At 44.5% G+C, this 12,562-nt stretch overlaps 1 protein-coding gene across 2 annotated transcripts; it reads right to left on the bottom strand.

Moving 5' to 3' along the window:
- Window positions 1-3,453: 3,453 nt before the first annotated feature.
- abhd5b (abhydrolase domain containing 5, lysophosphatidic acid acyltransferase b) lies at window positions 3,454-6,829 on the bottom strand. Of its 2 annotated transcripts, XM_084696900.1 has the most exons (8): window positions 6,410-6,829; window positions 6,130-6,215; window positions 5,614-5,699; window positions 5,050-5,464; window positions 4,793-4,947; window positions 4,590-4,701; window positions 4,146-4,326; window positions 3,454-3,971 (listed from the first exon to the last, which is right to left on the bottom strand). In XM_084696900.1, the coding sequence occupies exons 2-8, from the start codon at window positions 6,168-6,170 to the stop codon at window positions 3,882-3,884; spliced, it is 1,080 nt and encodes a 359-aa protein (XP_084553026.1). In that variant the 5' UTR covers window positions 6,171-6,215; window positions 6,410-6,829; the 3' UTR covers window positions 3,454-3,881. The 2 variants fall into 2 exon arrangements, with proteins under 2 accessions (XP_084553026.1, XP_084553025.1); XM_084696899.1 differs by having other exon boundaries at window positions 6,130-6,829.
- Between the last annotated feature and the right edge of the window lie 5,733 nt (window positions 6,830-12,562).

The following is a 12,562-nucleotide window of genomic DNA, read 5'->3' as shown; positions in this document are numbered from 1 at the left end:
GCGCAAAGCCTTCTCCAGCACATCCCAAAGATTCTCAATGGGGTTAAGGTCCGGACTCTGTGGTGACCAATCCATGTTTGAAAATGATGTCTCATGCTCCCTGAACCACTCTTTCACAAGTTGAGCCCGATGAATCCTGGCATTGTCATCTTGGAATATGCCCATGCCATCAGGGAAAAAAAAATCCACAATAACCTGGTAATTTAGTATATTTAGGTAGTTAGCTGACCTCATTCTTTGAGCACATACTGTTGCTGAACCTAAACCTACCTATTTGCTTAGTTAAATCAAGGTGGCAACTTTTTGGGGGGCTGGCAGTGTAAAACAACACTCAGACACACACATGGAGATGCAAACAGTTGACATACATTTCTTACAAAAAACCTGACTGAATCCACACACCTCTATTCATAAACACAGCTTACAGACAGAGCAGAGCCACAATGGGAAAACCCAATTACAGAGTGATTATACCCATGGTCCCTGTCACACACACAGCCGAGCAAGGCACATGGTCCCTGACTATTTGGAGAAGTGATGAGCCCAACAGCTATTAAAAGGTAGCTGTGTGTGCATTTGAGGGTAGATGTGGTTTTGTGTGTATAAATGTGTGTGTGTGTGTTTGCTCGTGTGTGTGGTTGTGTGTGAGCGGTGTGTATGCTTAGTGATGTAAGCGAAAGCGGGGGAGGCTCGTGTTTGTTCAGTTAACCCGTTTCCCAATCACTGTGTGACGCCAAGGAAATGGCAGTGTCTGCCTTTATTCAGCTTACTTTCATGTACAGTATACATCTGTGTTTGTACATGTCTCAGAGACTATGCAATCTAAAACTTCAGCCCAGAGTCTGTAGAAGAAAACAACTCCTGATCTATTGTGTCAATACATAACTCCTCTATTCTGTCTCTTCAGTTTTGAAGAGAAAAAATAAGTGTTAGACATGTTTTCTGGAGTTGGCAAAGCCTTACTGCTGTGTGCTTTCCCAAATGCAACGCGTCAGTCCAACACCGTCGCAATTAAAAGCTGCAATCATTAGGACTTGTCACTCCATGAGAAGCACGAGGAAGGAGAGAGCGAGCAAGAGAGTTGCAATTCAACAGCCATTTTGATTGAATGAGAGGCGAGGAGCCTATTGCCGATCTCAGTTACAGTTCTCTTTAGGCTGTGCAAGCAGTTCATTTTCATCCAATTTTGGAAAAGACAAATAGATTGCATTATGCTGAATCTCAAGAAAACAAGACATTTTAATATGACCTTACAAAGGGTAGAGATCTAAACACGTTTATGACATTACACTAATCTAGACTGCTGCTTTAATGATGTGACAAAAGGTGTCCAAATAAACAGATACTATTGTGACATCATAATGGGTTTACTAAATTACCAGATATTTTTGTGACATCATAATGTCAGTTCTTAGAAATATCCCATGGCTGCAAACTGCATGTGGGTCCACTGTCTATCAATGATTGATTATTCAACTGTGGAACAGTGCAGTAACTATGGAAATGTCGATGCGTAACATTCGTTCTTACTGGAAGCGATCTATGAGATGTAGTTCAGACAGATCGGTTAAACCACATAAGGTCAGCACTGGCAAATTACCCAAACTATGATTATTACTATTGAATTAACACTAAAAAAACGATTTAACTTGAACAACCTGCTTGGTTGCTCATCTCCAGGGAGCACCTTGCCTCATCCATCACAACCATTTCATCCAAACCCAGGTTAAATTGGCAGGACTTGACAACAAAGGCCCGGGTTGCTTGATTGATGAATGAGACTCATTATGCTAGTCTTTGTCCGCCCTGCAAATGAACACACTCTGCTCTTGTGGTTCGATACAAAATACACTTTGTTCCTTTGCATGTCTAGTTTGGTTGGTTGCAGCTCTGCCCTCGTAACCACCTGCACAAATGGACTGAGGAGGGATGCGATTATGCAAAGTTAAGGATAAGCTTCATGTTTGTGGTTACTTAAATAGAATCTGATTGGAGAGAGGATCACTTCAGCTGGCTGCCTGCCAATGCAGAGAAAGTTGTCTGTCAACTTAACCTTTAATGCTGCATCTGTGTCTGTGTTGGGTTGTGCAAGAGGTTTAGAAGTGTTAGGTTGTATAACACCTTGCACAAAAGAGTCACTGTGTGTGGTGTTGCTGTTGACTATTGATAAGACAGCAAGGCCCCAGGACCTTGTTTTGAGCTCTTGCCTCTGATAAGAAAGCAGCCAGGTGGGCTGCCATTTTCAGAGCTTACACTGAGTATATGTGAATTAGGGGTATGTGCATCTGTGTGTATGTGTGTCCACGTTTGTTTGTGCGTGTGTATCGCTGGCACTGCAGACCAATTCCCTGTGTTTCAGAAATTCAATTATGGCCAAACTCAGTTCCTGTCACTCGCCTGTCACTGAGTTTTAGCTCGTAATGAAATGAGATTGGTGTGTCTCTGTGTGTCTCAGTATGTGTGTGTGTGCATTTATATGGAAGTGAGGGGGGGAGGTGTTTGCTATATTTCATGTACAGACACTGTAGTAGGTTCTGTAGACATAAGCCAGATCCAAAGCTGTGTTCATATATGTCTGTGTATGGTTGCTGTGTATGGTTGCTGTGTATGGTTGCTGTGTATGGTTGCTGTGTATGGTGGCTGTGTATGTAGCCGTTGATTGTCACCCGCTGACTCAATACACACCAGTTACCATCCTTAAGTAAATAAACAACCCATGATTCCCCTGTCAGGACATACACGCATCACTTCCTATATTTTTGATGGTCTCGGAGAAGTCTTTGGTCTCCGTGGCTACCCTGTTGCCAGGAAACAGCTCCGGGGGCGAGGGTTGGGAGGAGGACTTGGCAAAGATGTCACTGCTAAAAACAAGGTGACAGATAAGAGGTGTTTGTGAAGTGGCACTTTTAAATACCAGGTGCTGAGCAGACATGGATTCACAGAACTTAAACCACTCTCCCTCACTGGAAGAGAGAGCACAAACCGTCGTAGGGGGCCGCAAACGTACCAAGCAAACTTTAAAATGTAAATGTAACAGAATGTAAGGCTGTGCATTAACGGAGAGATGATGCAGTGTGTTTTTGTGTGCCACTTCCCACAGAAACCAGGCATTGTGTGATGACACTATCGCCCTCTGCTGGTCTGGTTTGTGAGAAGTTTACTCGAGAGTAAACAAAGAAGTGTTGTGCATTTTTTGGGAAAAGGAAAACAACTCAATTTCAAAACTCAATGAAGGTGAAAGGTAAAACTAACATGTTAGCTTTTGGTCTAGTTAGACAGAGTCCAATATTCCCCATTGGGACAAACTACTACTCCTTAAAACATCTGGCAGAAACTTGCTCAATTATTTTTTAGAACATTCTGTTCCATTTTAGAAGTTTTTGTTATCGGGATCTTTAGGGCACACTGACCTGTATACAGCAAAGCCTGCTAATGAATAAGCAAAACTAGAACTGTAGGGAACATCCTGTACTGTATGTTTATTTACAACTGTTATTTACATCCCAATGACACACCTGTAACGGACCATCCTTTGACAACAACTGTACATGTTACTACAAGTTCTTTTTATCCCTACTAATCTCTTAAAGTCTTCGAAAGAAAGATTAAATAATATCAGCACGACTCACTGAGAATAGTGTGGAGACACATAAGACTTTCGTGAAGGACATAATTAAGTCCCCATAACTGCCATCTTTACTGCTTTCATCATCATCATGTTGGAATCACAGATAGTCTACTCTGTACTAAGTCTGTACATGTGTGGGTGTTAAATGCTGTCAGTGGTGGTGGTCATCTGGGTCCTTCCTGATTCAGTGATCTCCTTCTGTCTTGACCCCCCTCCTCTCTTCCTGCTGGTATCTCTCCTCCAGTTCCCTCCTCTAATCCATGTCTGCTAGAATCTTAAGGATGGTTTGGTTAAAGTCACCTGGCTGATCGGCGAAGACATAGTGACCTGCTCCCCTAATCACCTGGGAGATAGAGAGAGAGAAACGAGGAAAAAGTGTGAGAGAAAGCAAGTGAGAAAAATAAAGATCGAAAGAAATGAGTGAGAGCAAAATGAAAACAAGATGGAGAGAAAGTGAATTTCTAAATCTATTACTCCTCGCTGATAGAACTGCTATCTATTGGCAGATAATTCTCACTTTGATTTCCACATCCGGCCTGGTTTTCCGGATGGTGTATCCGGAGTTACTGTCGATGCTGGAGCGGGATCCGTAGATGAAGGACATGGGAATGTCAGCTCTGATATGTCCAATTCTCTCCAGCATGGGTCTCTTGGCCCAACCATAAGGAATGGTCATATTTGTAAATGCAGTCTCTCCACTGCAGAGTGAGGGAGAAGCTTAGCACTCTGTGTGTGTAGGGAATTTGAGTGTGTGTGTCTGTGTACATGTGTGTAGGGATCTGTGTGTGTGTGTGTGTACATATGTGTAGGGTGAAAGATTATTCCTTGACTCTGACGGCACTTCTGATCCTTGATCTTCTACTGTGCTTTTTACATTCACTATTTGTATGTCGTTTTGGATTACAGCATCTGCTAAAGTCATAACATGTATAAATGTATTAATGTATGTGTGTGTACAAACCTAGGAGTCTGTACATTCAGATGATAGATGTAGTCAGACACAGTGTTGTCATCAAACATGGACAAATACTTCTGTTTAAAATCCGATCTGATCGTCTGGACAAGCGTTGGCCCTAGAGGAGAATACACACACCAAATCAGCACCTTTACAAGCCCAGTTTGGTCCTGTAAAAGAGAGGTACTGGGTGTCGGGCGCTAGCTAACCCAGAGGTCCAGCCAGTCGGAGGCCAGCCAGGGGGTTGAAAGGGCTCCACACGGCCCCCATGGCTCTGATCCACACCGGGATCCTGCTCTCGTGATCGGTCTTCTCTGGACGGGCGGGGAAACCCCACGGCTCCACCAAGATTAGGTGCTTCACCCTGCACAAAACACACAAAGACACACACATCATGACCACCTTCCTTATCCATGGTAAATACCCACACGCACAAACGCCTTTTCTCTCTCTCAGGCTCCCCTACCTGTGTGGGTATGCCAGTGTGTAGGCTGCAGATAGGTATCCCCCCAGGTTGTGTCCCAGCAACACAATCTGCTCCAGAGCCACCTTCTCCCTCCACTCCTCCAGGGAGGCCACAAACCGCTCCTCCACCTGCTGGGGGTCAATGCCAAACTGGGGCCGGCTACTCCGGCCAAAGCCCAGAAGGTCCACGGCATAGACAGCTCCGAAGTCTGAGAGAGCGTCCAGGTTATGGACCCATAGCGCCAAGCCACCCCCAAAACCATGGAGGAGGACCAGGGGAGGCTTGGGCCGAGGCTTGGCTCTGTGTTTGGGCTGGGCCCGGTGTAGAGATTGCTGTTGAGAGGTAAAGGCTAAGGTCCAAAGATAGTCGCCATCTGATATACGCACATGCTGCCTTGAAAATGGGTTTCTCACACCTGTTTAAAGAGGGAGATGGTGGAGGATGGTTCAAGGGGGGAAAGATGGAGGGAGAAAGAAAGAGATGAAGGATGAAAGATATGAGAAAAATGTGACAGGATGCACACATAAGAAGAGAGATGGGGATACTGTACTCAATCTTTCTTACACGTGAGCATTTTTTCCTCTGCATCCTTGAGCTTTGAGATGGAGGTGGGACACCAAGAAGGAAGCCAACTAGAAATCCACCATGAACTGCAAACACACACACGCACGCATACACACGCGCATTGCGTAAACTGTTCTTTTGAGAAAACTCATAAACCTCATGACTCATTGAACTTTGACCTATAATTCGACCGTTTATCTTTGCTAATACGTCTGTCAAATTGCTTCCGATGTTTTGAAGGAATTAGTTCTTTCACCACGACAAACTATTTCAAGGCTTTTTTTTTTAACACTTAAATTATGGTCGGATGGATAATTAAATCTACAAATTCAGACAAAGGCGTATGATTGTATATTTCGTGCAAGGGGACATCAAGATGACCATTTAGCGTAGTAAATGACATATACCTTTGTAGCCTACGTTAAATAGGCTACTTGATTAGAAAGGTGTTGGCATATCAAAACAGGTGTCAGTGTCTATGTAATGCCTCACAGAAAGTTGTTTATATGCACTTACCTCGGCTCCGTGGGTTGCACTTCCTCCGCCATCCTCCGCATACTGAACAGTGACGGCTCCTCTCCCTTGACTCCATCTGATCAACTCTACACAGTGATGGTAATGACAAGTCGGAGTTGAGTAACGCCAACTTGAAGTTTAGTAACGCATATGTTCTTATCTCTGTTCTGTCTATTAACAATAACTGCGGCTATTAAGGCAAAATGTCACTCTACAACAGGGAAGTTGAGGGTGCCACGATGACATCGTAAACAGCATGATTAGTTTGACCTTTCACCACCTGTAGTCTTGTGGGCTGCATTGTTTGAATATTCTCTTGATTCTCTTGTTTTAAATGTGAACTTTTTGACAGTGCTTGGATACTGGTCTGAGTTTAAATGGAGAATAGCCTACTAATGAGGCAAAGTAAATCCAGTAATGTCTGAAATCGTGTGTGTGTATGTGGCTCGATTATCGCGATCACTGAGCATTGTATGACGTTGAAATGGGGCAGGTGTATTGCTCAAGAACCAAGGACGTGAAGTTGTGCGTGTGAAGTTGTTTAAGCATTCTTCACGACACATAAATATAAATGTGTTCGCAGCTGTCCCTGCACTAGCATTCGTCTCCCAGTGTTCGGCTCACGGATATTGCTCTAGCTATGAAAACAAAAAGACTACAAAGAAGTTAATATTGCATATGGAAGACAAGAAGACAAGAAACGAACTATTCAACCGGCTCCGGGGCAACAGTTGGGCCAGAGAATCATGATAGCTGAATCCTGCAGGCCTACTATCCTACACTTGTGATACAACCATCAAGAAAGGTGAATTCACCTTTCGCTTTAAAGCATGGGTTGTGTTTATATCAATTTCCCACATTGTTAGCTACCTCTGGCTTAAATTTCAGCAGTAAACGTTTGCTAGCTGGCTGACATATTCCTGGCTACACTAAGCGATGGAGCCATGGATCACCCACACATGTAAAGAGTCATGTTTCTCTATGGCCACAAGGTGGCACACTTGTGTTGAGAACCAATTTGTCAATTGTATTGTCCAATGCCAAATAATCTGCTGGGGAATGTAGACTTTGGTCTATATCTAAAAATATCTATTGTGGAATGCGGATAATTGGTCTAATATCTAAAAATCTTTACTGTGCAGTGTAGACTTCTTGTCTGTCAAATAATCTTCTCTGTGGAATGTAGCATACATACTATATATATATATATATTAAAGTGATTGATGTGATGGTTCCAATGAATGCTGAGTTGTTGGTCTTTTCCATTAACTTAATGACAAAACAAATTCCCTGTTAACTGGAAGCATGCTCTAGGTATAATGATGCCATCAGTACTGGCAATATAAACATAAAACACAGTTTTATCCATGGTTGGCACACTCATCCCTGAATGCCATAAGGTTGTTCTAGTGCTAATATCTGGGAGATTGATCAATTTATCAGACTGACTGGAAGTGTACACAGACACATTCTCTCTCTTTCTTCTTTCGAGCTGCCTCTTTATATGAACTCTCTCTCTTTCTCTCTCTCCTGCACACAGACACACACACAATCTCACACACAATTTCCCTCTAATGCCACCCACACTTAGTGGCTCTTAGACTCCGAGCAGACAATGTGAGTGGTTACAAATGCACCTAGACCACTCTCACTCAGATCCTCCAACCCTTCCACCCATCCCTCTCCCCCCCCACCACACACACACACACACATACACACACACACACACACACACAGCAGACACATACACACACAGCAGCAGTAAAGGCACATGCTCACAGACACACACACACACACACACACAGTATATACATTTATACACACACACAGCAGACACACAGACGGACACCCACACATACAATACACACACACACACACACAGCTCAACTCTCCTATCCTCCTCCATCCACTAGCCTCATGCCTACCCTCTTTGTCACCCAGCTCAAAGTGCACACAAACACTCACCCTACTCCTTTTGCTGCTGAGTGCCCCAAATCACACACGAGAACACAGTGGCAGACCACTGAACACTAGGTGAACCCAGAACAAACGTTGGAAGGATAAAGCCTTAGTAGTCTGGAGACTGTGAAATAACTGAGTATTATTGAGTTGGCCAATGTCATAAACCACCAGGTGGAAGTTGACTGAGTTAGAAGCATGCTGCTAATTCACATAATGAGATGTAGTGCTTTGAAATGTTTGTTTTGGGTGGATGGCTTTAGTCTACAAAGACTCAAATCAAAGTCGCTTCGACTATTACTGTGATGTATAGAGCCAACATGTTCTTAAAGGGCCTGAAGGGGTCAAGTCTTAACTCACCACATTCAGCACCTCCAGAATATCTGTCAGCTTCAACATACACAGCGGCCATTTTGTGCCTCTGCTCTAGAGGCTGCTATTATTCTAAAGTGCCGAGCGGTTTACAAAGAGGATGAGAATGGACGACTCTTTAATCAGGTTTTTAGCAACTGTAGAGGACTTGGCTGCCGGGGTTGATGGTGACAGAGCGTTGTGTGGCATGAATGACGAGAATTTCCAGACTTTCGAGAGAGGGAGGTTTGAGGAGGGGGTGGGGAGGAGAGGGCAGGCGTGGGGGGGGGGGGGAGACTGTCTGGTTGCTAGGATACATGGCTGGCGCCAGTGTTGGATATGATTTATAAAGGCCAGTCTCTCTGTCTCTCTTTCACCGTTCCTCGTTCTGATTCCTCCCTATCTTTTACACTGGCTCACTCTTTTCCCTGTTGCCCGTTCCCTTGTTCCTGTTTCTCTTTCCGATTTTGTGAATGGGAGGCCCTGCTACTTGAGGTAACAGAGAAGCTGCCACCAGTGTCTTGTGTGTGTGTGAGAGAGAGAGAGAGAGAGAGAGAGAGAGAGAGAGGGAGGGAGACAGAGAGAGAGAGAGAGAGACAGAGTGTTTAATCTACACACAGATGAATGGATGATATTGATCGGCAGAGACTTGATCTACCTCGGGATTCAAAAAACCCTCAGGGACAAATGTCAGAGAAAGAGAGAGAGACAGGAAGAGAGCTGGGGAGGAGAGAGAAACGGAGAGAGAGAAAGGTAGAGAGGGACAAAGAGAGAAAAGGACAGAGTGAGAGAGAAAGAGATAGGGAATAAGAGGGAGAAAGACCGAAACAGAGAAAGAGAGGAAGGACCAAGTGTATAAGATAAAAAGAGAGGTGATGTGCATATACATTCATTTCAATGAAGCAGAGAGGAAGAGGACAGAGAGGATGATCGTTGTCTGCTACAACATGACAAGCAATGTGAATGCATTGTGTTTAGTCGCAAATTCTACTTCAATTTCACTTCTTAAATGTGTAAACATATACCCATTTGCATGAAGGCAACCAACCAATACTCAGCTTTGCAGCAGGTTAAATGGTTAAACGTATAGTTACCACTCTATTTCTTCATATCTCTCTATATCTTCCTCCGCTCTCTCTCTCTCTCTCTCTCTCTCTCTCTCTCTCTCTCTCTCTCTCTCTCTCTCTCTCTCTCTCTCTCTCTCTCTCTCTCTCTCTCTCTCTCTCTCTCTCTCTCTCTCTCTCTCTCTCTCTCTCTCTCTCTCTCTCTCTCTGTCTCTGTCTCTCTCTCTCTCTCTCTCTCTCTCTCTCTCTCTCTCTCTCTCTCTCTCTCTCTCTCTCTCTCTCTCTCTCTCTCTCTCTCTCTCTCTCTCTCTCTCTCTCTCTCTCTCTCTCTCTCTCTCTCCTTGCACACGAATGCAGTATTGGCAGCTCTCTCCCGGTCAGGTGTCTTCTGGTAAATTGAGGTTAATTTTAGAGCCATAACAAACCCACAGGAAGCAAGGAGAGCACATACACACATACACACACACACACATACACACACGCTAAGATGGCTCCTCTCTTATTGTAGCACCTGCTGACCTCACAGGATCTACAGCCCTGAAGTCCGTCACTGCTGAGTATGCGGCTTCTACACACACACACACAAATACACAAACACACACTTTGACTAATAGACCTAATGCTTCCTGAGGAGGACCCAGTTTTGCATTAGCTGCGGATGTGGGATTGATTTAGAAACTGAGAGTCAGAGTGATGGCCGCCCGCCTGACCATTCTCTGCTACAGTGTCTTCAAGCTCTATTTTCTTGCATTCACACACACAAACACACAAACAGGGGAGAGGATGAGAATACAAGAGGGAGGAGATGAGACAAAGAGAGGAGAAGTAGAGCGAAAAGGAGAAGATACAGAATGGTATAGGAACGAGTTAAAATGAGAGGAGAGCTGAAAGGATGAGATGGCCTAGGGGAGATAAGAGATAGAGGGAGAGAGAGAGAGGGGGGTTGAGAGAAAGAGGATGGGAAGAATAGCAGACGTGGAGGAGGTAGGGAATTGATGAAGCAGAAAGCTGGGTTATTCCTGCTGTGTGTGTATGTGTGTGTGTCTGCCTCCACATATTGATGTGTCTATGTGCATCTTAAATGTGAATGCATGCTTTCTCTTTCTGTGTGTGTGTGTGTGTGTGAGTGAGTATGAATAGCTGGCTTTGGTAGTAAATGAAACTGTTTGTAGGATCAATATGGCCATCATCTCCCAGATGACTGTGGCCGCTACTGAAGAACAATCATAAATCACAACCAATATGGAGCACAAAGATCTATACTGTCTTTGAGGAGGTTTGTGTGTGTGTGTGTGTGTTTGTATTCTGTGTCCATGTTTCTTCCTGACAAAGTCATATTTGTCACGCTCCTATCATTGTCCATGTGGTGACAGAGACAGAAGACTGGGGGAAGCACCAGGGATGAGAGACCACACCTTAGAGAGACTCACTAGCTGTGTTAGCAACAGCACTAGCCCGCTAGGCTCAGGAAAGAAGACCACTTACTTAAAAAGATACCAGATACCTGTCTTTGCTTTGATATCAGTCCATGACAGTAAGCTCCCCCTCTCTGAATAATGTCTCTTTCCGATATCAGTGACAAGAGCATGGAGCCTTAAAATAGCACCTCCAGCTCCGTTAAATATAGAAGGTAATTAAATGGAGAGCAGGAGAGAGAGCACCATGAAAGAGGGGGATCTATTTAATGCGTTGGTACGAAACACACAGCTTTTTTGATATGAGCACATGCGCCAGTTATCAGCTTTGAATGTAGATGCAGAGAAAGATCCCACGAGTGGGTTCAACGTGCTGCCAGGCACTCATTGGTCCAGCTGACTATAAAATAGAATGTAACGCATTGACCAATTTCTAACCGCAGTGTAAAAGTACAGTATTGTATAGATGTTGGACCCAAACGCAGAGAGGATTTTGAGGAGGTTTGAGTTCCAGAAGATGAGGGAGACAGAACGAAAGTAGGATGCGAGAGATATGGACACATCTCTGCTACACACACACACACACACACACACACACACACACAAGCTGCAAGTGAGTTTGTTTGTCCTTACTGCCAATGGCAGAGTGAGTCAGCAGGATTTCTTTTGTGTTCTCTTGAGACACCAGGGTGTGAGCTTTCCCTGTCGTCTGCCTCGTGCCACTCTCTCTTTGTGTGTGTGTGTGTGTGTGTGTGTGTGTGTATGCGTGTGTGTCCTCAATTCCAGGCAGACCTCCCATCTTCCTCTCTCTCCTCAGTATCTCTCATACAGCAGTTGTCAATGGCGGGTCTGTGCCTATTCTTAAGCTCAGTTCTTAAGATCAAGTTTAATCAATCCAATGCAGCGAAGAGAGACCCGAGAACATCAGACCTGCGTATGTTCAGATATAAGAAGAACATGTGTTTGTGGGGCTGAATGGGGGGAGGGGGTGGTGAGTGGGGGGTTGGGGGTGGTGAGTGGGTGGGTGGATGTCAGTCAATTGGGATATCTTGACACGCTTTCTCTGTGGAACCCAGCACAACATCTTGTGACATGTTACATGTGTGAGTGTGTCACTGACTTGTCCCTCGCAGAGATCCCATAGGACATGATGAAGGCGCCCTGACCGTGATGATATCTCTCCCACACACACACACACACACGCACACACACACACACACACACACACAATGAGAGTCTCTATACTGTCTCTAACACACTGTTCTAAAAAGCTGCTACCATATGTGCTGCACCAGCAGAAATGGAACAATACACTGTCGCCGGTGGTGCACTGCTCACACATGCATGATGCTTGTACTCTTTCTCTCTCGATCTCTCACTCTCTCTCTCTCCCCCTCTCTCTCTTTCTCTCTCTCTCTCCCTCTCTCTCTCTCTCTCTCTCTCTCTCACACACACACACACACACGTAAACTCATAGTTGGATCATAGTTGTACTATCAGTTGTCTTGGAATTTTACATTTTAGTGAAGTAGGAAGCACATCCTCCAATCAGAGAATCATGGAGCTGGGAGAAACCATGTCTGTGTAGACGGAGGGGTGAAATATCATTCCTTCAGAGAGTATGAGTAGTAGAAGATAAGGTTT

The sequence above is a fragment of the Hypomesus nipponensis genome, chromosome 4 (assembly GCF_054491055.1).
Source record: "Hypomesus nipponensis isolate SF chromosome 4, ASM5449105v1, whole genome shotgun sequence".
In the NCBI taxonomy this organism is placed as follows: domain Eukaryota; kingdom Metazoa; phylum Chordata; class Actinopteri; order Osmeriformes; family Osmeridae; genus Hypomesus; species Hypomesus nipponensis.
This window is presented reverse-complemented; position numbering and strand designations above follow the sequence as displayed.